The 22,636-nt window shown below is 35.6% G+C and overlaps 3 protein-coding genes across 17 annotated transcripts; 2 read left to right on the top strand and 1 right to left on the bottom strand.

Moving 5' to 3' along the window:
- Window positions 1–6,513: 6,513 nt before the first annotated feature.
- Window positions 6,514–13,554, top strand: LOC103342315 (replication factor C subunit 3). 3 transcript variants are annotated; one of them, XM_008245932.2, is made up of 11 exons: window positions 6,514–6,764; window positions 6,860–6,970; window positions 7,154–7,186; window positions 8,293–8,461; window positions 8,789–8,970; window positions 9,091–9,227; window positions 9,364–9,462; window positions 11,301–11,370; window positions 11,578–11,652; window positions 12,455–12,500; window positions 13,181–13,554. In XM_008245932.2, the coding sequence occupies exons 1-11, from the start codon at window positions 6,681–6,683 to the stop codon at window positions 13,237–13,239; spliced, it is 1,065 nt and encodes a 354-aa protein (XP_008244154.1). In that variant the 5' UTR covers window positions 6,514–6,680; the 3' UTR covers window positions 13,240–13,554. The 3 variants fall into 3 exon arrangements, 2 of the variants coding, with proteins under 2 accessions (XP_008244154.1, XP_088899326.1); XR_016122868.1 differs by lacking the exon at window positions 13,181–13,554 and adding an exon at window positions 11,432–11,501 and having other exon boundaries at window positions 6,518–6,764; XM_089043200.1 differs by lacking the exons at window positions 12,455–12,500; window positions 13,181–13,554 and adding an exon at window positions 12,088–12,373 and having other exon boundaries at window positions 6,515–6,764.
- A 1,156-nt stretch (window positions 13,555–14,710) lies between these two features.
- On the bottom strand, window positions 14,711–17,564 carry LOC103342314 (DNA-directed RNA polymerases II, IV and V subunit 6A-like). Its single transcript, XM_008245931.3, has 6 exons — window positions 17,394–17,564; window positions 17,253–17,286; window positions 16,993–17,165; window positions 16,838–16,889; window positions 15,036–15,103; window positions 14,711–14,932 (listed from the first exon to the last, which is right to left on the bottom strand). The coding sequence occupies exons 1-6, from the start codon at window positions 17,426–17,428 to the stop codon at window positions 14,863–14,865; spliced, it is 432 nt and encodes a 143-aa protein (XP_008244153.2). The 5' UTR covers window positions 17,429–17,564; the 3' UTR covers window positions 14,711–14,862.
- A 141-nt stretch (window positions 17,565–17,705) lies between these two features.
- LOC103342313 (phosphatidylinositol N-acetylglucosaminyltransferase subunit C-like) lies at window positions 17,706–21,298 on the top strand. Of its 13 annotated transcripts, none has more exons than XR_016122781.1 (4): window positions 17,706–17,863; window positions 18,102–18,291; window positions 18,637–18,739; window positions 20,903–21,298. XR_016122781.1 is itself a non-coding variant. In XM_089043041.1 (4 exons), the coding sequence occupies exon 4, from the start codon at window positions 19,135–19,137 to the stop codon at window positions 20,044–20,046; it is 912 nt and encodes a 303-aa protein (XP_088899167.1). In that variant the 5' UTR covers window positions 17,707–17,863; window positions 18,102–18,291; window positions 18,637–18,813; window positions 19,051–19,134; the 3' UTR covers window positions 20,047–20,118. The 13 variants fall into 13 exon arrangements, 12 of the variants coding, with proteins under 12 accessions (XP_088899167.1, XP_088899166.1, XP_088899169.1 ...); XM_089043041.1 differs by lacking the exon at window positions 20,903–21,298 and adding an exon at window positions 19,051–20,118 and having other exon boundaries at window positions 17,707–17,863; window positions 18,637–18,813; XM_089043040.1 differs by lacking the exon at window positions 20,903–21,298 and adding an exon at window positions 19,051–20,118 and having other exon boundaries at window positions 17,707–17,863.
- Window positions 21,299–22,636: the final 1,338 nt, after the last annotated feature.

Genomic DNA, 22,636 nt, shown 5'->3' on the forward strand with positions numbered 1-22,636 from the left:
GCACCAAGTTCCACCTCTGTTAGAACTCCAAGAACGGTCAACAAAGGAGTCATGGCAGAGACCAAAGGAAATCTATGAAGGTAGGATGAATACCCATCAGACAAAAAGCTCTACCATCTTCTTTCCCATTACAAGCTTCGTTTTGAAAACCAAGAGGGAAAGCAGGTGGCGCCTCACCTTCATAGGGAGGTCCAGCTGCGTCAAACCCTTGGAACCACAAAGGGTTCCTTACCTATGCACCTTGGATAGGAGAATTTCACCAAATTAGATCAAGTAGGAAGAAACAATGAAAAGGGAAAGGAAAAGTTAGACGAAATTAGGGCTCTTTCAACCTATAAAAGGGAGCTTTTCCTACCTAGCGAAATCATCATTCAGGGCCTGACCAAGCTTTGTCAAGCAACTGAAAATTTACTCAAGCCACCCAATCTTCTTCTTAGTTTGTTTTCTCTTCTTCCTTTAGGATAGAAGTCGTGCTAATTTTCCTCTACCTTACTCCAAATCATCGTTCTCCATAAGAAATTCATGCTTTTTTCTCTCTCTCAAATTGCTAAACTTGTGAAAGCTAGCTTCCATGCCACAAGCTCCTCAAGCTAGACCATAAATTGACTTATCATGTTTATTTGGCTGTTAGTGAAAGGAACCTAATGGTGTTTTTCTAAAGTTTCACCAAACTTTTCAAAAACTCTTTTAGGAGCTTGGTTTTCGAACTCAGGCACATGAGGAATTTTGTTTCTTTTTTCTTCTTACGGCAGCCCAAGCCTATTCGCATCTGGAACAAAAGACCCCTACAATTATTTATTGCTTAATGATTCTTTGGGAGTTGTTAAGGCTCGTCTGATTAGTACTAGTTAGTTGTTGTGTTGGTGTTTGAGGGTTTTCTCCCTCTTTCATCATTAAAAAAAAAAAACACCGTAACAATTTAACAATATGAGGAACGAAAAGTAAAGTTTGGTTTTAGTCCAGGGACCATTGCTACAATTTAGCCCCTAATTTTTTTTCCAAACTTGGAGCCAAACTGGATAAGAAAACTTTTTTGTGGAGCCCACTCAACCAGCCCATATGCAAGGAGGAATCAATGGACTTCAGGTGCCATGCTGTTGTTGTTGCAAAAGTGTCACACGCCAACTGTTACGTGTTGGTGTCGCGCCTATTTTTTTTTTTTATTCCACCAATAACCCAAATCCAATGATCCATATTAAATCCAAGCTATTTTAAGAGTAAAAATAAAAATCCAACGGTCAAAATAATATTTTAAATTAATCTAAATCAAATCTAACCCCAAAACTCACTCCAACCTCTATAAATATCCACCCATTTCTCAAATAAAATTATATTTGTGGAATTTCATAAACCATTATGAAAAGTTATCCATGAAAAAAAAATATATTAGACTTAAACCATTCTTAAACAATTTAATAAAGTTGAAGACTTAAAATTTGAGTATGAAGGGCGGGGGGTGGGAACAGTTTGAGTCCGAGCAAAACTCAAATAGTTACTTTTTGAAGGGGGGAAATTTTGGGTTTAGAACCAAATGAGTTGGAGAATGCCTTATAAATCAATCTAATTATTATGGATGCCCGCCATATACATTTGCCCACAATTCCTGCCACTATGTTTTTACTCACAATGATTTTATTGTAATTTACCTTATATTATATTGGTTAAGTGTAGTAATTAGTTGTACTCTATTTTGTCTATAAATACAAGGCATTAAGAGAATTAAATTACAAGCTAGAGAAAAGGAACTTTATGGTTATTATCATCTTCTAATTAATCTTATATATAACATACTAATTGTTTTTAAATATATATATATATACACACACACATAGTTAACAGCCAAACTTAACATATATCAGTTTTTTTTAATCTATAAACTTAGAATATTGATATGATGAGGATGAAATTTATCATATATGAACTCGAAGTTCATAGACCAATATCCTTGGAACTCGAAGTTCTAAACTAAAATGATAATTGTAATATCATGAATACTTTTATAAGAAATGAATTTTATTTTGAATTGAGTGGAAACCTGAAGTTCACATCCTAATAATTTTAGAACCAGAAGTTCTGAATGATATGATAATTTAAGAGCCAGAAGTCTTAAATTTTATTAAACTTGAACTTGTAGCTTCAAGTACATAAAATACATATTATAATCCAATCATCTCCTTAAAATTATTATCCTGAACATTTATATTATTGATGCATACTGTTATTTTTATTAGTTCTTTATTTCTGTCTTTACAGATATACAACAATGTCAAATCTTGTTAAGATTGACTTCACTGCACTATATATTTTTGGCAAGAACTATCTAACATAGGTTCTCAATGAGGAATTTCATCTGCATGCAAATAACATGGGAAATACCATCAAGCAAGGAAATAAAACATCCCCGCAGGATTGCGCAAAAGCAATGATTTTTAGGAGAATTGAAAACTGAATATCTTGGGCTAGAAACCATTCCCTAAAGCAAATGCAGATGAGAATATGCATACATTATCGCCTTAATCAAATGCAAGCAAATATGGGCATGGCCGGGGTTGTGGAAATGGTCATTACAGTCCCCAAAATCGAGGAAGTTATTCAAACAAGAAAAACACATCATACCACCAGCAGTGGAATAGTAATGAAAGAAAAGAAAAGGAAAGTTTTCTCATCGCATTGCATTTTGATTATGGAATTGGGAAAATATGGAAGCACGATGTAGGTCTCATAAATTGAAAGAACATTATACCAATTGAAATGACTAATTGACACCTTCCATTATGATAATTATTAAAAATAGGGTTATTTACTGTAGACGTCCTTGAACTTGGCCCCCAGTTGCAATTGGGTCAGTGAACTTTTTTTTGTGCCAATTACATCCTTTAATTGGACAAATAGTTGCAATTGGGTCCTACCGTCTAACTCTGTCAATTTATCTGTCAAAATAAGGGGTAAAAGTTTGAGTCTGAAGAAAAAAACTGAAAAAAGTGAATTTTTTTTATAATTAGAACAATAGGAGCACGGCAGCTGCAAGAAAGTGGTCACCACCAAGGGCTTACTCCAGCTCATCCCTACCCCAAGGCCAAGCAAAGAGGAAAAATAAATAAATAAATAAATGTAAAAATAAAAAATACAAATATAAATACAAATTTATAAATAAACTCAATCCTAGACATGTATTTATAAAAAAACCCAAGCACTATTTAAACATAGAAACACACCCAAAATCAACAATTGTATTTTTTTTTGGGTGTGTTTATAAATGAGTTTTGAGTGTGTGTAATGATAGGTTTTGGGTGTGTTTATAAAGTGTTTTGGGTGTTGGGTTTTTTTATAATTTCAGCCCCCATTTTGGGTGTTTTAGTGAAACTCCCAAATAAAAATCCCTCTCTTTCGCTCTGTCTCTCCCTCTCTCTTGCAACCCATCCCCCCTCCTTATCCCACCCCCTCAAAACCCAGATCCCAATCTCTCTCTCTCTTTTGTGAAAATTAATTTGTTGAGAAATCAATCAATCAGAGAGAGAGAGCTAGACACATAAGTTTAATCGGATCGAATCGTATCTTTCTTCTTCTTCGATGGACTCGAGTTCGGACCTCTCGCCTCGCCGCCACCAAACACCAAGACACGTTGCAGACCATCACCAAAGCTCCCACTTTGGTTTGTATGCCCTCTTGCTTTGTTTTTTTTTTTTTTTGGTTCATTTCTCATTTCATCTCTGTTCAATTATTGAATCTGATATATCATTTCTCCTTTTTCTTATTTTGTAAAAAAAAAATTATTAGATCGCTTAGAGCATATCCAGCGTAGGGCCTTTAGCCTTGGCAGAGGCCCCTTTGAAGGGTTTGGACCTCCAGCAACCAACAGCTGCAAGGCCTGGTCCCACCACTGGGCAAGCCCAAGGGCAAATCTTGTCCGGCTTCAGAGGGCCTGAAGTCGGTGATGTCACGTTGACGTCGTGAGCAAAAAGAAAAAAATTTTGAAAAAAATACAAAAAAAATTATGGATGTTTTCCCTATAAATACAAAACAATTTTATTCACTAATACATAACAAGTTTATATTTTGTTGCATTTTTTTTTCTTGCCCTTGCCCTAACCTTTTGGGATGGAACCACAAATGGCAAGGCTGCCACTATTCATGTGAATAGTGGCAGCCCTTGCTTGCCCTTGCCCTTGCCTTAGCCCTTATGAGTGGAGATGCTCTTAAGCATCGATGATTTCAAGGTTGAAGACAAGGGCTGACCTGACTTCCCGTGCCCATATTGTTACGAGGACTTCGACATCGCGTCCTTGTGCTCACACCTCGAAGACGAGCACTCTTGCGAATCTAAAGTCACCATATGTGCTTATTTATCTCTTTTTATTTTTTTTTATTTTTTTTTATAATTTATTTTTTGTGAAGGACGCTTTTGAGCTTCATGAGTCTAGATCACACGTTGCTTGATCTTTGGATTATATACCGCACTTCACAACAAGAGCTTTGGATTCTTTTAATCTAAAGGATTTGGTAGGACGCTTTTACCCCTCATTTTGATAGACAAATTGACAGAGTTGGACGGTATGACTCAATTGCAACTATTTGTCCAATTAAAGGATGTAATTGGCACAAAAAAAAAGTTCATGAACCCAATTGTAATAGGGAGCCAAGTTTAGGGACGTCTACAGTAGATAATAAAAACTAGAAAGGTCCCCAGGAGCCACAGAGGCAGAAGGGAAATAAAGAAACAAAGGGCAAAGCAAAAAAGAAAAAGAAAAACAAGGAGTGCCAATGCATTGTTGTTAAGGTTGTGAGTTTAAAAGGCGTAGTTGGGGGTTTGAAACCTCTTGTCTTCACCACTTAAATATTTTAAGGGCATTCTATTATATATTTATTAATTTAAAAATAAACATATAATTATCAAGCCGAGTTTAGGAACGAGGATATCAATACCATCTACTACTCATACCTAACGAGGATTTTTAAACTTCGGGGATACCCGTACCTGATCCCCATTTTGCCCCGAAATCGGGATTTATGCCATCCCTACACGAGCTCATTCAATTAATGCATCTCTACCTTTAAATATCTACATATTAAACTTATGTTATTTGAAGTTAAAATTTGAAACATTAACGCCATGTTAATGATACTAAAATGGATTTCATACCAAAAAAAAAAATCAAAATGATTAACTCGCAAGTTGTGAATTAATCACTATAGTCAATTACACATTATGTTCCAACATTGTTACTTTTAGTAGTAGCAACGTCACCTTGTTTTTGTTCCTTCAATAGGAGTAAGGTCAAAATAGCTTGCATTAAATTTATGATCGATAATAAATTAGTGAAAAAATAAATATATTTCGGTTCATCGTCAATGAATAATAGGTAATTCAGTTATATGATATCGAACCCCTTTCCACGTTACGGTGGACCTCCACCTCATCTTAAGTTAATGGCCGGTCAAACACAATCGAAATAGGTTCAATGTTTTAGTGGCATGCCATCGAATTTTCCTGTCACGTTCAGTACTGGTGTGCTGCATGTAACTAGTGACCACCATGCAACCCTAAACTTGAAAAACACCAAAAAATAAACTTATACCTTATTCGAAGCTTCCCTAACTTTAATATCACCCTTCATATTAGGTATGTTTTCACCAATATAAGCGTATAAACCTTGTTAGGGTTGTAGGAACATGATGGTTTGTGAAAAAGTCTAACTATGCTTGCATGAATGTATGTGGGATATAGTGAGCAAATTTAATTTTTATCTTAATGTTTTTGTCATTAATAGTAATTACATATAAGGGTAAAATAGGTTGGGGTTCAAATAAAATCACGCGTTTCTGTACTTACGAGATGTTTTTTTTAAAAAAAAATTTAAATTTATTTTAGAATAAAAAAAGATAATGGGTAGTTGCATTCCATAAAAATAGGATCTATTATCTGATTTTTCTTTTTCTTTTAATTTTTTTTAAATATGAAAAAGTATGAATTTACTATATTATCATCATTTAATTAATAATTTTAATTCTTACTGTTTGCATTAACCAATGGTAGTTTTTGGTATTTTGAATGTTTCACCATTCTTTGCATTTTGTTTTATATATATAGGTAGATATAGATATAAATATAGATAAAACGGAGCCGTTAGGCCATCTCGGGCTATATCCCAAATATAGCCCTAAAATAATGCAAAATCCATCTTCACATGGGCTAAACAAAATTTTACATTTGACCCTTTAAACCGCCACATTTATCCTAACTTTGGCCTAGTCATAGCCAAATTTTTTGACGCTTTTCATTGATGATGTCAAATGGATATATATATATATATATATATATATATTGAAAGCCTTTTAAAATGTTTTCAATTCGTAAAAAACTTATAAAAAATTATTGGTCATGACCATTGGATGTCAAACTATTGAAACCCATCCTTTAAAAAAAAATGTAGTCACCTTTTCAAATGTTTTAAGTGTTGTTTAAAAAAAATTATAAAAATGTAGCCTTATATCCAACCAACGGTTAATAATTGATGAAACAAGTCCGCACCACTCCGTAACTTTGGTCAGCAGCAGACTGCGAGTTCCCGCCACTTTTGCCCTTTCCTTTTCTCAGTGAAGACTGAAGAGTGAAGGCAGTTGTCTCAGAAGTGAAGATTGAAGATTGAAGATTGAAGATTGAAGATTGAAGATTGAAGAAGATGCTGTGGGTGGACAAGTACAGACCCAAAACCCTAGACCAGGCAATGGTCCACCAAGACATCGCACAAAACCTCAAGAAACTTGTAGAACCCAGACCCTCATGAATCTCTACTGGTTTCATTTCCCAATTTCTAGTTTTTATTTATAAATGAATTTTTGACATCTTGATCTGAAACAGGTCTCAGAGCAGGACTGCCCCCATTTGCTCTTTTATGGTCCTTCTGGTTCCGGCAAGAAAACCCTAATCATTGCCCTTCTTCGTCAGATTTTCGGACCCAGCGCCGATAAGGTCCCTTCTTTTGTAACTCACACTTTTTATTTTGTTTTAAATTTCTCCCAGCCCAGTAACAATTATCAATTTATGCATATTTTGGCCCTTACCCTGTGTTTGGCTACTGAGAACATGTCTGAAGAGAACAAAAGCTTCTTTTGTGACGGATTATGGATTTTGAGAAATTCTTGTGGTTGGCAGGTGAAGGTGGAAAACAGGGCATGGAAAGTTGATGTAAGCTTCACCCTCTTTTTAATTCATGTGATTGATCATTCATGCTGCTTCTGTAGGAAATATTGTTATTTTTCATTAATATTTAGGTGAAGCTACGTTGATTTATGTTTTATTGGATAATTACTGGTCATCGTTAGACTTTAGCAAATTCATTGAGCATGCTAAAGCATTACGTTGACAAATCATTACATACTTCAATGTAATATGAATATTCTACTTAGATTTCACTCTCTGTTCATTTCAGAAAACATGTGTTGCTTATTATTATTACTCCTTGTTAGTTTTCCCAAAAAAAGAACAGAGTTTTGTACCTACTTTTTTATTTTCAAAAGAAAAATCGTCTCTTGTTTTTTCTCTTGATAGAATCTTTGAACTTTGTTTTCATCCACATAATTGCAGCTTTTGGAAATGATTAAGATGTTGATGTAGGATGTGGGAGAATTGAGAATTTAGGTAGTTTAGCGGAAGTGAAAACAATGGAAAACAGAAAATAGAACAAAAGGGATAGGTCTGGAATCACGCCAGGGGTTTGGCTTCACACCAAGTAGTTTCCAATCTCTGGAAAATAAGCTTTTCTTTATATCTCAACAACTCCATTTTAAAGAACTACATCGGGGGTATATATAGCAAACTAAAACCTAGAGACAATAGGATAAAAATCCCTTACTAAAACAGAAATCCTAATCCACCAAGGAACTAATTCAAATCCTACTAAAAATCTGGAAACTAAAATCCTAGCGAAATCTGGAAAACTAGAGAATCTAGGAAACTAATAAATCAGGAAACTAACTAATGATGTCCGCATCAGATGTCTTCCTTGATAAATGGCTTACACCCCCCCTTAGCTGAGTATAATGTATTAGGCGAAAATATTTATCTTTTCATGCTCGCTTTATTTCAAGATATTTTAGGTTTGTTGACTTTTAGTAACAATATTTATGTTTTATGATAGATTTGTATTTTGTTTTCTTGATATCATCCTTGTTGATTACATAGTACATGCATTTTTGAGCACCTTATAACTGGTATTTGGACTCCACTTTCTTATTTTATCCTTTAATTTTGTATTGCATTTTAACTAAAATGCTTCTGTGGTTTATTTTCAGGCTGGAAGTAGAACGATTGATTTAGAGCTGACTACATTATCGAGCACCAACCATATTGAACTGAACCCCAGTGATGCAGGGTTTCAGGACAGATATATTGTTCAAGAGATAATTAAAGAAATGGCTAAAAATAGACCCATTGACACAAAAGGGAAAAAAGGATATAAAGGTAGTTTTAAATAAGTTTACTTGCTGATCATTTATTAGTATTTCTTCTGTACATATACTTCAATGTATGCAGGTCGTATTTTTTTTATTTGGTTAAAATTTTCTCTTAGTTGAATGAATTACGTGTTTATATTATGGTTATTTATATGGTTTCTCATCATTTTCACGGTACTGTGAAACTGGCATTGTATTCTCTTCCTTTTCCTCCTCAGCTTGCACCAAGAATTAAATAAAATGGAAAGTAAAAACTGCAGTTGGATGAAAAAGTATTTGGGTGTCCAAATGTTTAAGAGTGTATACTGATACATTGTCCTGTTTGCAATATCAGTCTTAGTGCTGAATGAAGTTGACAAACTTTCAAGAGAAGCACAACATTCTCTTCGAAGAACTATGGAGAAATATAGTGCCTATTGCAGGCTAATACTGTGCTGTAACAGCTCTTCAAAGGTTACTGAAGCAATCCGGTCTCGGTGTCTTAATGTGCGAATAAATGCACCGACAGAAGAACAGGTTGAATTTTCTGTCTTCCAACTTGTATAATTGCTTGTGTTATATAAAAGATTGTCAAGTATGTTGACTTCCACTGTTAATTCGTGCATCTTTAAATGAATTAATTTTTTCGAGTGCCAGATTATGAAAGTATTGGAGTTCGTTGGAAAGAAAGAAGGACTGCAGCTTCCTTCTGGATTTGCTGCTCGTATAGCTGAAAAATCAAATAGGAGCTTAAGGAGAGCTATATTGTCATTAGAAACTTGCCATGTTCAACAGTTAAGTTCCATAGTTCTTCTTATTGATCATCAGCTGCACCAAGCAGTTCTTTTTCTTCTTTTTCTTCTGTGCACCATGTAGACTTTGTGCATTCCTTATATCTAGTCTTTCTGTGTACTATTGATGTGGTTGTAGGTATCCCTTTACAAGTAACCAGGCAATACCCCCAATGGATTGGGAGGAATATGTTTCTGAAATTGCATCTGATGTAATGAAGGAGCAGAGCCCAAAAAGGTTTGGTTTTTCTACACTTTACAATATTGGCGTTTATTGCAATATTTTTGTCGTAGTTAGTTTGAAATTGTCGTTTTGTAGTTAATGATCAAATCCAACTCAATAAATTACAAAAAGATAAATGCGGGAATTCCACAGATTTATTTTACAGATTTGACGTGGTAGAATATAAGGGTGCCTTTCTAAGGGTAGGAGATTTTCCTTTTAATCAGTTTGATTAGTATTCTTATTTCAGGTCTATCTTCTAACGTTGGGTAGGGTAGTAGCTATGTCTTTAAAAGAGATATTTCTTCGGGTCATCACCTTGGGATAGGGTCAAAGTCTGGCTATCTTTATGGGCATCAGTTACTTTTGACTTTTGAGAGATTTCTTTTTCTTCTTTTATGCTGGATTGGCTAGCTGTGGTCTAGTGATGTTTTTTGCTTGTTTCTTGTATTTGCTTTTCTGTTTCTTTTGTGGTGTCTTCAACCACTTTGATAGATTGAAAAGCCATTTTATTGATCTCATTGTAACCTGGTAGTACATATCCACTTCACAACGCAAATTGGGCTTGGTTTTGAATGTGCTTCGAGTGGTGTGGGTTTTCCGTCATTACTTTGATATGGGGCAGCAAAAAGGCATTTACTCTTTGACGGTCTGTGATATTGGATCTTATGTGGATTGTTTTTCTGAAAAAATACCGATAGGTTTTGATGATAGGATGGAGGAAGTGGATATAGTGTGGAAAAAGTAGTAAAATTAGCTTCTTTTTTGGGTGTCTTTATCAAAGAATTTAGGGCTAATCCTTTTGGTATAATTATTATGATGAGTTTCTTGTCCATCCGGAGACTATGTTTTTCCATTAAACTTTCTTTTTGTCCATCTTCCTGTACCACCTGGAGTGCACTATGCTTATACTTCTGTGTTATCCATAACATAATTACTTTGCCACATGCCTTGACTTTGTGGTATCTTGATGTATGTATTATCCATCCTCACCCTTTCTCTTCTTTTCAACGTGTTACTGATTGTTAATCTGCCATTAGATTTTTGTCCATCTTTCTGTACCGCCTGGAGTGCACTATGCTTATACTTCTGTGTTATCCATAACATAATTACTTTGCCACATGCCTTGACTTTGTGGTATCTTGATGTATGTATTATCCATCCTCACCCTCTCTTCTTTTCAACGTGTTACTGATTGTTAATCTGCCATTAGATCTTTGTCAGTCTCAATGTCTCATCTTCAAGCAGACTAAGTAGATAGTTATGGCTTCTCTTTCTAGCTGTGAAGTAGAATATTGCAACGTAGCCAAATTTGACATAACTTCTGTATATATGCGTGAGACGTACTCATTCTGCCATCACTTGGTGTCTAACCTCCTATGATGTTTTATCTACAAATGTGAAACTGTTGTATATCTAGAAAGTATGAAAGTGGGAGGTAAAAAAAAAAGGAATATCTTAGAAGCAAAAAGATGAATAAGCCTTGTGAAATTCATGGCAGCATGCATGGGTGCCATGTAGCATAAAATAGAATATGTATTTGCAGGATCATACTGTTCTCTTATCGAAGCGTCACCTTTTGTAACTTATGATTGAATTAATTGCATGAAAATATTGACCAGCAGGCCCTTGTTGACCATAATGCAATTATATTACGTGAAAGGATTTCACACATCCATATTGTTATTTTGTTGCATACAATTAGTGATGTCTAAAGTCTGAATTCTTTTCCTTTCATTTTCCTAACTATATTCACGATTATAGAAATAGGACAGATGATGCCTGACCTCTCATTTTTAATCTTCTAGTATTTCTTAAAACTATCTTATCAGAGATTGTTCTATTTGCTTCAGGCTTTATCAGGTGCGGCAAAAGTTGTATGAGCTACTTCTTAATTGTATTCCTCCAGAGATCATCTTGAAGGTAGAGATTTCTTTCACTTTGTTGTTTTTTACAATTTTTTTACCACACCTATTTTCTTTAGGCTTTATCAAGTGCGGTAAAAGTTGTATGAGCTACTTCTTAGATGTATTCTTGCAGACATTGTGTTGAAGGTATGGATCTTTCTCTCTATTATTTTGTATGATTCTTTTCCCAATTGATTTGAAGCTTCCAATTGCTTTTTCTCAGAGGCTTCTTTATGAGTTATTGAAGAAGTTGGATGCAGAGTTGAAGCACGAGGTCTGCCATTGGGCTGCATATTATGTAAGTATTTTGTTTATTTTGGACGAAAATGCATATTATGAAAGTATATAATCAAGTCTAGGTTAAAAGTCTTGATTCTGACAGTAGTTCTTTTCCACAATGTGGTTTTGATCATGCTTTATGTCTCTGAGCATCTATAACCCTTGTGAACTTGCAATCTCTTATGCTGTACAATTGGTGCCCATATACATGATTAAGAATCATTATCATACTGACCCAGCTACAAGTGAATCAAAGTGAGCAAGTCATTGATTTCGATTCACAATGTCCTAATAGTCATTTTCCTTCATCTTGAAAATATCCCCCATGTCCTAGTGATTTATATATACTAGTAGATGATGAAAAAAAGGCAGTACAGCTATTTGTTGTTAATTATATTATAGGGCAGTAGGGTTGGTGGAAGTAATCTGGTCATCAATTTCTGATGCAATGTAGGGTACTGGAGCTATGTCGTGTTGGGGTAATAATATTGATCCGCTCCTAGAAAAATGGAAAAGAAAAGATAAAAAACCAAGGATGATTCTTCACTTCCTGTTGGTGTTCCCGTACTTTACTTTTGATAAACAGAAGCACAATTGAACAATTTGGATAAAGAGACTGTAAGGTTACTGAGTCGCATCAGAAATCTGGCAGTAAACAAATTTCATCACCTTTATCTTGTTAATGTGATGAACGCATTATGAGTAGCAGACTAGCAGGTTTTGTTGTCAGACGGAATATAAGCTTAGAAATAGTTTATTAAAGTCAGTATTTGATTACTGTAAATATTTTTACATAGGAGTTTCATTTCTCTATTTTACAGGAACATAGGATGCGTCTTGGGCAGAAAGCTATATTTCACCTTGAAGGTACTTTTATGTTTCTAGATGTTGGGTGAAATCATGATGAGGATGCATCTTTAGTGTTGTTTTGTACTACTACTTTCCATAATGATGTTGTGTGCTCCCAACTTGGCGGTCTCATTTCATCTTAGATGCTATTTCATCTTGAAGCTGGAGTCTTCATATCCCCACTTATCAATCCTGTAAATGCTGGCCGTACATTTGATATGTTTGCACAACTAAGACAAAAATACCCCTAGAAGTCAAATTCTAATATAGGCTAATAAAACACAATCATAAAGTAAAACATGTGCTCAAAATAGGTCCCTGCCAACACTTCCTTCAAGCTGTTGCAAAGATATCCACCAATGGAGTATTATTATTTCTTCACTTTTGGCTACTTCGACTTTTTGATATGGGCTAACATACGCTCCAAACGCGATGGATACTAGGATACGACATGAATCATTTTTCGCAATTTTCTTTTTCTTTCTCCTTTCTTCTCACACTTGTTATGTCTTTTCGCTTTTTTCTTCACATGAATCTATAATAGTTTGTGTGAAGTTTTTTTTTCTGGTCATCATATTTATATAGTTTATGGAATTACAGCTTCCTCTTTGGCGTGTGCTCATAAAAGGTGCATTATAAGAAGTGGTCATGGGTCTCTAATGTTGTTTCTCACCGGTGATTTTTATTTTATTTTTCAGCTTTCGTGGCCAAGTTCATGAGCATTTATAAGGGTTTCCTCATTGCAGCATTTGGTTGAGCACCAGACTGGCATGATTTCCTTGAATCTAAAATGTTACTTTGAACATGATGGCAGTGAACTGTGTACATGTGTCACTGTACATTATGGGAAGATTTTGTAATAGTCTCTTTTTCTCTTTCGTTGGTTTTCCTTTTCTATTTGAAAATTGGCTGTACCTCCCGAAGTTAAGATCTTTGCCTGGCTGTTTCTACAGAAATGGCTAAATACTACAGAAAAGTTAGCCAAGTTCATGGACATCAGATGTCTCCATTTGTAATCAAAGTGATGAACTCTTTAATCATCTCTGTTTGGAGTGACATTTTGCCCAACAAATCTGTTCTCAACTTTCACCCTTCTTAAGCTAAATATTCCTGTAGGCATTAATATTGTTTATTAAGAGTCTACCTCACCTGATTGTGAAAAAACTGACTGTTTGCTGGCAAATATGGGTTCAAAGAAACTGGTATATTTATTTCCTCCATATTACATGATGTCAAATTGTCTTCTACATGAACATTATTTACTGGACTTTTGGAATCATCATAACTCCTTTACCTTAAAATCTAAGGGAGAAAAAGAAACCATCCCACCACCTTGTATAACATTAAATGAAAAATCCGTGATCCTCCATTTTGGAAACTTAATTTTCACAGCTCAGTTTTGAACTGCGGGAAAAGCTAGTGCGGGTTTAGAAATGTTTTTGGTCATGTTCGTGTTGCAGGATCGATGCCAATTGTTTTTCTCTACTTCAGAGGTTGAAGCAATTGCTCTTAAATTTGGTCTGTAATGGGCCATTCATCTGAATCTATATCATCTATTAATAGATTGAAGATTATACACAAATACTCCTTCAGCTACTTCAAAATGGAAAAAGACCTCCCTAGCGTTTATTTTCTTTCTGGTTAATGATATTAATTTCTTGTGTACACAACCAGAATGTTTTCAAGAAGCAAATATAGTTGCGGATGTCTTGGCTAATTTAGGACATTCGGCTTCCAATACAACAATTAGTTCCTAATCTTCTCTCTGTTTCTAGTAGTCAAGTTTTGATATTTGGAGTGTACGGGATCTCAAGCACTCTTTAGTGGGCTGGACTGGATGAGACGTTTCAATTAAAATGGACATAGGTCCAGTCTGCTTAATTGCATCACACTGTCAGAATTCTTGTTATAGTTTCTTTTCTGCTTTCGAGTTAAGCGCTCTTTATTGGCACGACACTTACGGATACAAATTGATGCCACTTTTAAAATCAGTAAAAATTTACGTTAGATTTTCTCTTTAAAGAAAATTTCTTATTTCTTTTCAATATGACATTCGTTAATCCACTTTAGAATTAAGCTCACATTCATGCAAGAATAAAATGAGCCCACCGAATAAGGGTCAATGGTATAATAATTTGTAACTTTAAGGTTGATCAGTGCCAATTTTAACAGATGGGAACCAAAGGGGCCCCCAAAAAAAAAAAAAAAGGCCACATGAACATTGCTGATGTCTGCAAAAGAGTTCCAACATATTTACCCAAAAATAAACAGTTTTTCAACATGTAAGTTCATAGGGCCAGCGGCAAAAGGCAGATCTTCCTAACAATTATAGATTACATATTGACATTGTAACCATTCTCCATGGGTAAATGAAATCTGATCAATCACCTCCCACCTGTCTCTTCCACGAGTCTTCCACAATCAATTCATCTACTCCCCAGTCCTCGTAACTGAAAATTTCACACCCCATTAACATTTTTCCTAGACAATTAAGTTACAAGTTACAAAGCCAAGACAAAAAAGTCATAGGCGAAAATAAAACCAGAACCTCACCTTCCATCGGGCAGGTAGCGGCGTATGGTGAAGGGTATCTTCCGCTCACGAAGTTCCTTCATAGCAATCTAAGCAATTCAAAATAATAGAGATTACATTCGTGTAGCATAAGGGAACAATATTTATTGTACAATTTAGGGAGCAATCGGAGTTCACTTATATACCATCTTTTCATTTGTAACTAAGAAATTACTAATATGGTTCAATATATAATAAAATAGATCAATCATCATGTAGTCCACGTGGCCACTGTTTGAAACAATTTAAGAGTAGAAAATGAATGAAAATTGTTTCCACCCAACACATGACTGTAACAACTGGAAACAACAAAGGAGATCCAACTAAGGGTACTTAATACCATCCTAATTCTGAGTGCCATGGCCATTGGCCTAACATGTCTTCTAAATCAATTTTCCAAAGCATGTGTCACATTCATCTTCTTTCCAATTAATGTAGTCATTAACATTATCTTTACTGCTCTGATGTTCTTCCTAGCTGTTAATCTAGATAACTAGCAGTCCTTACTTGATTATAGGCTCTATTACACTTAGAGAAACATTCTCATTTATAGTAACAGTGAGCCACACTTTAAAAAAAAAAGAGCTACTTCCTAGCCCCTCACCCCCTACAACCATCTAGCTATATATGACAGTGAGCAAACCATCTACCTATATATGAGCATCTGAACTAGAGAGGCCAGACACTCACTCCACGTCACAACTATATATACATAAGCAACTACATACACCAAATTCTTGACCCTCCAAGCATAGTAAAAGCATATGAACAAAAAGGCAAGATCAACTAACTCCATTGATCTGTTCACACTTCATAGGGAGAGAGGACACAACAAACAACAATTTATTAAACTGAAACATTAAAAGCATAAATTTGTTCTCATGATATATACTCACACAATTCCTTTACAGTCATGCTTCCATATTATCCATCATGTCCTCCTCTCCCAAAAATTAACCAAGAAACAAACCATCTCCTGACATTTATTCAACAAACTTATTACTCTTTAGTTTCCTCTTCTTATTCCCAAACCATTAACCTTAAAAATCCATCCTATATGCAAGAAACCGCCTTACAAACATTAATTAATTCAACATTGTTATTGCAGTGCTTAATGTAACATTCATTGAATTGGGGAAAGATTACATCATGCACTTTCTTTGCGATTTTAGAAGCTCCTTTTAAAGAAAGATAAAAATTATTCAACATTGATATTCTCTGTACTACCAGAATCAGAATTTTATTTTAGCATTGCATGATTTCATGTTATCTGTGTACATCAACATCACACTATATTCAATTAGCTGCTATCAGGATAATACGCACTCACAACACAGCACTATTGGTCATAATGCCCTTATGCAACACACTTGCTATCAATTTTCTTTATTTTTTTTTTTGTTTGTAGTGTCACTATCTAGACTGCCTTTACTGGACACCTTACTGGGAACCTCTATAATATAGGTGAGATAGTCAACAAGGTCATTAGTATTTGTGAAACATACAGCATTATTCACACTTCCGTTTTAAGATATAATCACTCCATAAGTTCTAGTCCTTTACTTTCACCTCTTATTCAAACTGTTCAAATGAGTATTTAAGAAAGCAATAATAAAAAATCTGATATGCAAGGACCTGATTTTGTAAGCAGCAAAATAACATGGTCAAATAGGGATTGAAGCTTGATAACTGACATTCTAGCATTTTCAAGGGAGGGGGAACTAAATTGCTAATGTATTTACAAGGGATAAAATCATATACAGATAGCTTCGGGGGAATGTTACCTCAAGTGGGTCAGTCTCACCCTCCAATTCAACCATCACCGGGGCATTCATGCTGGTCAAAAAAATAAAATTTGTGATGGGTCAGAGCCAAAATTAATCATAAAATTCAAATTCAAATTTTAGACTGAAAAGGAAAGGTTTGGAATTTGAAATACCTAATCTGCAGTGCACGGGTACCCAAGATTCTAGCACGTTCATATTTGGTCATAAATTTTGAGGTTTTCCGAGGTCCTTCCGCCTGTGCTTGCTCCTCTTTGTCTTCAGCTTCAATGGCGTCTCCTGGAAGATCATCATTGTTAATATTCTCCACATCCTCCTCTGCACCTTCCTGTCCATTATTCCATTATTCTTCTTAAAAAACTCTCTCTTTCATATTAAGATACAGCGAACTAACAAAACAAAAAGAAAAGCTCACTTCAATCTCTGGCTCTGGTGGCTCATCTTCATATCTGCAATAGATTAAAAGTGAGTCAAATTCATATACACAAACACAGAAACAACCACAGTTTGTTGACCAAAAAAAACCACAGTTTAAAAAGAGAGGCAGAGAGAGAACCCCATATCCACGTCGTTGTAATCCTCGTCCGCCATTGTTAATGAGTGAACAAGTTCTGAGGGGTTGAGAACTTGAGAACTTGAAGAGAGAGAGAGAGAGAGAGAGAGAGTAATGTCTGAGGCAGGGTCTGGGTTTAGGGTTTGAAATAAGGTTTTGGATGATTCGATGAGGGGATGACCACCCTAATAAATAATAAGAATATGCCGCTTTTTTCAAAGGAAAGACCAAATTTGATTTTTCATTTTTAAAAAAGGAACGTGTTGTTGAAAACGGCGTCGTTTGCTACTTCTTTTTTAATTTTTTAACTACAGCAACGCCATATTGGGACTCTTCTTCCCCTAAACACCGAATTTCCTGAAACCAAATTGAAGTCTGCTCCAGCGACCCAACCTCAATCTTTGTATCTCTTTTCTCTTTGGCGTTCCGAACAGCTCTAGCTCACCTCAGCTCAGCCCAGCTCAGCTTCAATTGTAAGTAAGCTCGTTCCTGTATTTCATCTCTCTCTCTTGTTGTTGTTTTTTTTTGTTTGTGTGTATTGCAGAAGTATACTTATATCTATTGTTTTGAATCCAGAAAAATAAGAACATTAATAGAATTTTCACTTGTTAGTTCTTATGTTTGTGCTCTCTGAAAACAAGACAATAATTGAGTAATGAAAATAGTTGGTGCAAATTGCAGTGCCCGTTTCAGTATTTGACACCCAAATAGATTGTTGTTCTTGCGATTCTTTATTTTGGTGCTGCAGGGATACAGGATTTAACACTGAAGTTTCCTGAAGGCCTCTCTGGGTCTTTAATTCCTGCCCAGAAAGGAAAATACCAAGTACCAAAACAAGACCCATAATACCGGAGCATAGTCCTCACTTAGAATCTAATTCAGATTGGATGTGAAAGCACAAGTGGGTTTCTCATTTTCTCAATCTGATTGCTTAATTATTAATAAGATTTTTCTTGTCATTCTTTACTGAATGATGACTTTACATTGTACAAAACGCAAACCCAAGTGGAGTGGAATAGGTTTCAAATCATTTTACACTTTGGCTGCACTGAGGATACTTTTGTTCTTTACCCTAAACATTAAAAAAACCAAAAGAAATAGGTCCTCTACTCATAAATTTTGTGAGATCTGTCGGTACGGATCTTAAAGAAGCGAAAGGAATGAAAATAAAAATAAAAATACAAGATGCCTTCTTGCCATGCTAGGATGAAAATAACTAACTCCAAATGTTCATATGGAAATGTAGGTGTGGGTGTGAATAAAGAGATAAAGAGATACCTGAAACAGGAAAACACAGAGTCATTGTTACGGATCCAACCCCCCCAGAAAATTGTCATACATCCATCAAGGTTAGTGTGGAGTTGAGTGATGAGAACATGTGGCGAAATCTATCAGGGAACCTAGAAACAGAAATTAAGTTAAGGTATAGTACGGACGTTTGGCCTTTTCCACTGCCCTTTATTGTAGCAACTGACAAGCATACCAAGCTGATGAAGAAGCAGCTGAAAATAAGAGTGGAATCAAATGGCTAATGCTTTTGCATAGATCAAAAACTACAAAAGATTAGGGTCAAAAATAACTTTAATGTCAATAGATTATTGTTAATAGTTTGTCGTATTTATTATTCATTGTCTATGTTCCATTCCATATTCTTGGACAGGTTGAAACAAATAGAGCAAAATACACCCATGTGATTTAATGTAACTGAGGACAGATTTTGTTTTTGCTCGACATTTGGATTGTAATGGATACCAGCATGACTGAAAGGACATCTCCTGCCCAAGCCAAATGGAGAAAAGTGGCTTACGGAGGGATGCAACCGGGGTTCGATGACAATCACACTGATGAATCTTTTCTTGAAGAAATGGTCACAAATGCCAATGTGAGCAAAAGGGACATGCTAAAAGTGATGCAGGATTCAGTTTCCATCTCCCAATATCTGTGCATTGTAGCTCTCATTGGTTTGGTTTGGATCTACACCCTCAAATCAACTCTTAATGAAAATTCCCTTTTGCTTCTTGATGTCACCCTTCTTGGATTGGGTTTTCTTATTCTCCTCCTCACTCAAGAAATGTTTTCCCTCAATCTTCTCTTCCATTACTTCCTCAATATTTCTTTCTTTACCACGGGCTTGTATCTTCTGGCTCCCATTTATCAAACTCTTACAAGATCAATTAGCTCAGACTCCATCTGGGCAGTAACAGTTTCACTCCTTGTGCTTCATCTTTTCCTCCATGACTACTTTGGATCCACCATAAGAACCCTAGGGGCTGCAAACAATCCAACCTTGACAAGTTGCATCTCTTTAAATGCTTCTGTTGTGGCCTCAGTTTTTATTGCTTCACGCCTTCCATCAAGTCAGCTTGTGTTTGCCATGATGCTCTTCTCCTTGCAAGTTTTCCTTTTTGCTCCATTGGTTACTTACTGTATTAGGGAGTATTCCTTCCGTCTGCACCTTTGGTGTTCTTTTGGTCTGATGATTGCGACCTTGGCTTTGGTTTATACCCTGCACTTGTTTCTTTTTGTCGTGTTTTTAGGGTTGTTGGTTTTTGTAACTGTGGTCTGTCCATACTGGCTTATACGAATGCAAGAATACAAATTTGAGATAAATGGCCCTTGGGATGAGGCTAAGCTTTGTTTTGATATAGTAGATTGAGATTTTAATGGCCATTTGACTGTTCGTTGTAATATTTGGAATGTCAATGAAGAAAATTCAATGTTGTATGAACTTTTATCTTCTGTATTTTAGTCACCAGCAATATGCAGCCTACCAGTTCATGATGGATGCATTTCATAATATTCATGTTCTTTTTTTCTTCAGGGAGATTAAAGTTGGCATATCTTGTGTTTATGTTAGTAGGAAGAGGCAATACATTATCCTCACACGATAATTACACACACTTTCAAGGACTCTATTTTGATAAGTAACAGCTGAAAATATTTACTTATTTGGAAACTAGCAGCTTTACCCTCAGTTCGCCTACTTTTTGGAAAAATGCCCTCTTTTTTAAAATTTTGGTTAAATGACCTCTATAAAAACTCCCTGTAGGCCACATATCATTTTTTTTTGCGCCTTGACTTGCATCTCATCTAATGTTGAGGATGTACCTTTATTGCATCGGACTTGTAAAAAAATTATTGTAAAAAATTTCAGTTTTAGAGTCATTATAGAGGCTAATAACTTATTTGAGTAATCTCCCAATGTCTTTGATCCTTGTGGATTTGTTCTTGCATTTGCTATTTGGATTTTCTGTAATGGCATATATGAACTTGTTATTTCTTGATTGATCATGCATTATGATTAGATCATAGTTAGCAAAGTGTTTATTGTTGTGGTGAGAAATTGACACAATGGTCTGTATATTGCAATTCTATTGCTTTTATTGATGTATTATTGATGTTTCGTTGTTGTTTCATCATTGGGGGTTTATCCACTGGTTTTTTTGGGTCGAAACCATTGGTTTATTGGTAGCTTAACATGTGCTAACAAAGCGATATTTCCTTATGGTTAGATATGGAGACAATTGGCATTCTGGTTTGCTACAATGGAAAATGGGTAACCTCAAAGAAGATGTGCACATACGAAGGGGGTGACTCAAAAGGCATAATAGTATTGCGAACCATCACATTTGCTGAGATTTTGGACCGGGTGCATAAGATTGGTAATACAAACATCAGTGAAGACAAGCTTTGTTTAAAGTTCTCAGTTCCGGTATCCTCGAATGAGTGTAAACACATCAAGATTGAGGACAATGATGATATTCTATTTTTTATTAAGTACAATTGTGATGTATTACCTGCAAAAGTAGTTCCTTTATTGGCGAGCATAGAAGATAGAGGAGTGAAAAATCTTGTAGGTGACAGTATGCATATTACGATGGATAGTAGTCGGATGGCCCCTTCTTCAGTTGCCATAATCAAAAGTAATGAAGTAATTGGGAATACTACAAATGTTGGTCATGTGTCAAGTGATGTTGGGACAGAATATTTAGACACAATTGATTTTATAGGTGTGGAGGAGATGCATGGTGGTGATATTGGTACAGAAATTAATCAAGCGCAAATGGGTGAACAAAACATGGAAAATTTGGGTATTGTGAATGATGAAGCAAAAGATTTGACACAGGGTATTCACGAAGTAGTTGGGATTCGAAATTGGAAGTTGGTCAAATTTTCTCTACTAAGGAAGCTTTGGTCAGCAAGTTACGGTTGGCGGCATTGAGAGGTCACTGTGAATTTAGGGTGCAACATTCTTGCAAGATGGGATTGGTTGTGTTTTGTTGTCAAAGTCCATGCCCATGGCGGCTTCGGGCATCTAGGTATGGAGAAAATAACTTTATGATTGCTAAATATAATTCGGCTCATAAATGTGATAGGAGGTTTATAAATGGCAAGCATCGTCAGGCAAGCGCTAAACTCATCGCTAATAAAGTGAAACGAAAGTTTAAGGATACTTGCACAATATACATGCCAAGTGATATAATGAGAGATGTGAAACACAACTTTGGTGTCACCATTGATTATTGGAAAGCTTGGAAATCGAGAGAATTAGCTCTAATGTCCATTAGAGGTTCTGCAGAGGAGTCATATTATCTCCTTCCCGCTTATTGTTACGAATTAGAGCGTGTGAATTCCAGCACAAAGACACATCCACACCGATGAAAACAATCGCTTTATGTTTTTTTTTTATGGCTGTTGGCGCATGTATTAGAGGGTTTAGGTCTTCGTCGCCGATGCATTCGATAGTAATCGCAATATATATCCTCTTGCTTTTGGGATTGGAGATTTGGAGACAGATATATCATGGCAATGGTTTTTCAGTAAACTTCATGAAGTCGTTGGCGAGTGTCCCAATCTTGTGATTGTTTCTGATCATAATGTTAGTATAGAGAACGTGTGGAACAAAGTTTTCCCAATAGCGTAGCATGGCATTTGCGTTTATCACATGAAGGAGAACATGAAATGCACTTGCAAGTTGAAAAAATGTGATAAAATGCTACTATACTTTGAACATGCTGCAAAATCTTATACTATTGTTGAATTTGATCGTTATTTTCACATGATCAAGGGAAATGAAGAGATTGCTAAATATCTTGAAAGTGTAGGATTACACAAATGGTCAAGAGCTCACATGGATGGACACCGATACAATGTAATGACAACAAATATTGGGGAGTCAATCAACTCGGTCCTTCAATTTGCAAGAATGCTGCCAGTGGTGCAGTTGATAGATGAAATCATCAATC

This window comes from Prunus mume, linkage group LG8 (assembly GCF_029339155.1).
Source record: "Prunus mume cultivar Tortuosa linkage group LG8, ASM2933915v1, whole genome shotgun sequence".
NCBI lineage: Eukaryota > Viridiplantae > Streptophyta > Magnoliopsida > Rosales > Rosaceae > Prunus > Prunus mume.

Coding starts and splice junctions, on each gene's coding strand:
- LOC103342315 (XM_089043200.1), top strand. CDS start 6,681: ATGCTGTGGGTGGACAAGTACAGACCCAAAACCCTAGACCAGGCAATG. Junction 8,971..9,090: donor ATGCACCGACAGAAGAACAG/GTTGAATTTTCT, acceptor TTCGAGTGCCAG/ATTATGAAAGTATTGGAGTT. Junction 9,463..11,300: donor AAGGAGCAGAGCCCAAAAAG/GTTTGGTTTTTC, acceptor TATTTGCTTCAG/GCTTTATCAGGTGCGGCAAA.
- LOC103342314 (XM_008245931.3), bottom strand. CDS start 17,428: ATGGCGGACGAGGATTACAACGACGTGGATATGGG. Junction 17,166..17,252: donor CACCAGAGCCAGAGATTGAA/GTGAGCTTTTCT, acceptor AATAATGGACAG/GAAGGTGCAGAGGAGGATGT. Junction 16,890..16,992: donor ACCCGTGCACTGCAGATTAG/GTATTTCAAATT, acceptor TTTTTTGACCAG/CATGAATGCCCCGGTGATGG.
- LOC103342313 (XM_089043036.1), top strand. CDS start 18,576: ATGCCTTCTTGCCATGCTAGGATGAAAATAACTAACTCCAAATGTTCA. Junction 18,740..19,145: donor ATTGTCATACATCCATCAAG/GTTAGTGTGGAG, acceptor AATGGATACCAG/CATGACTGAAAGGACATCTC.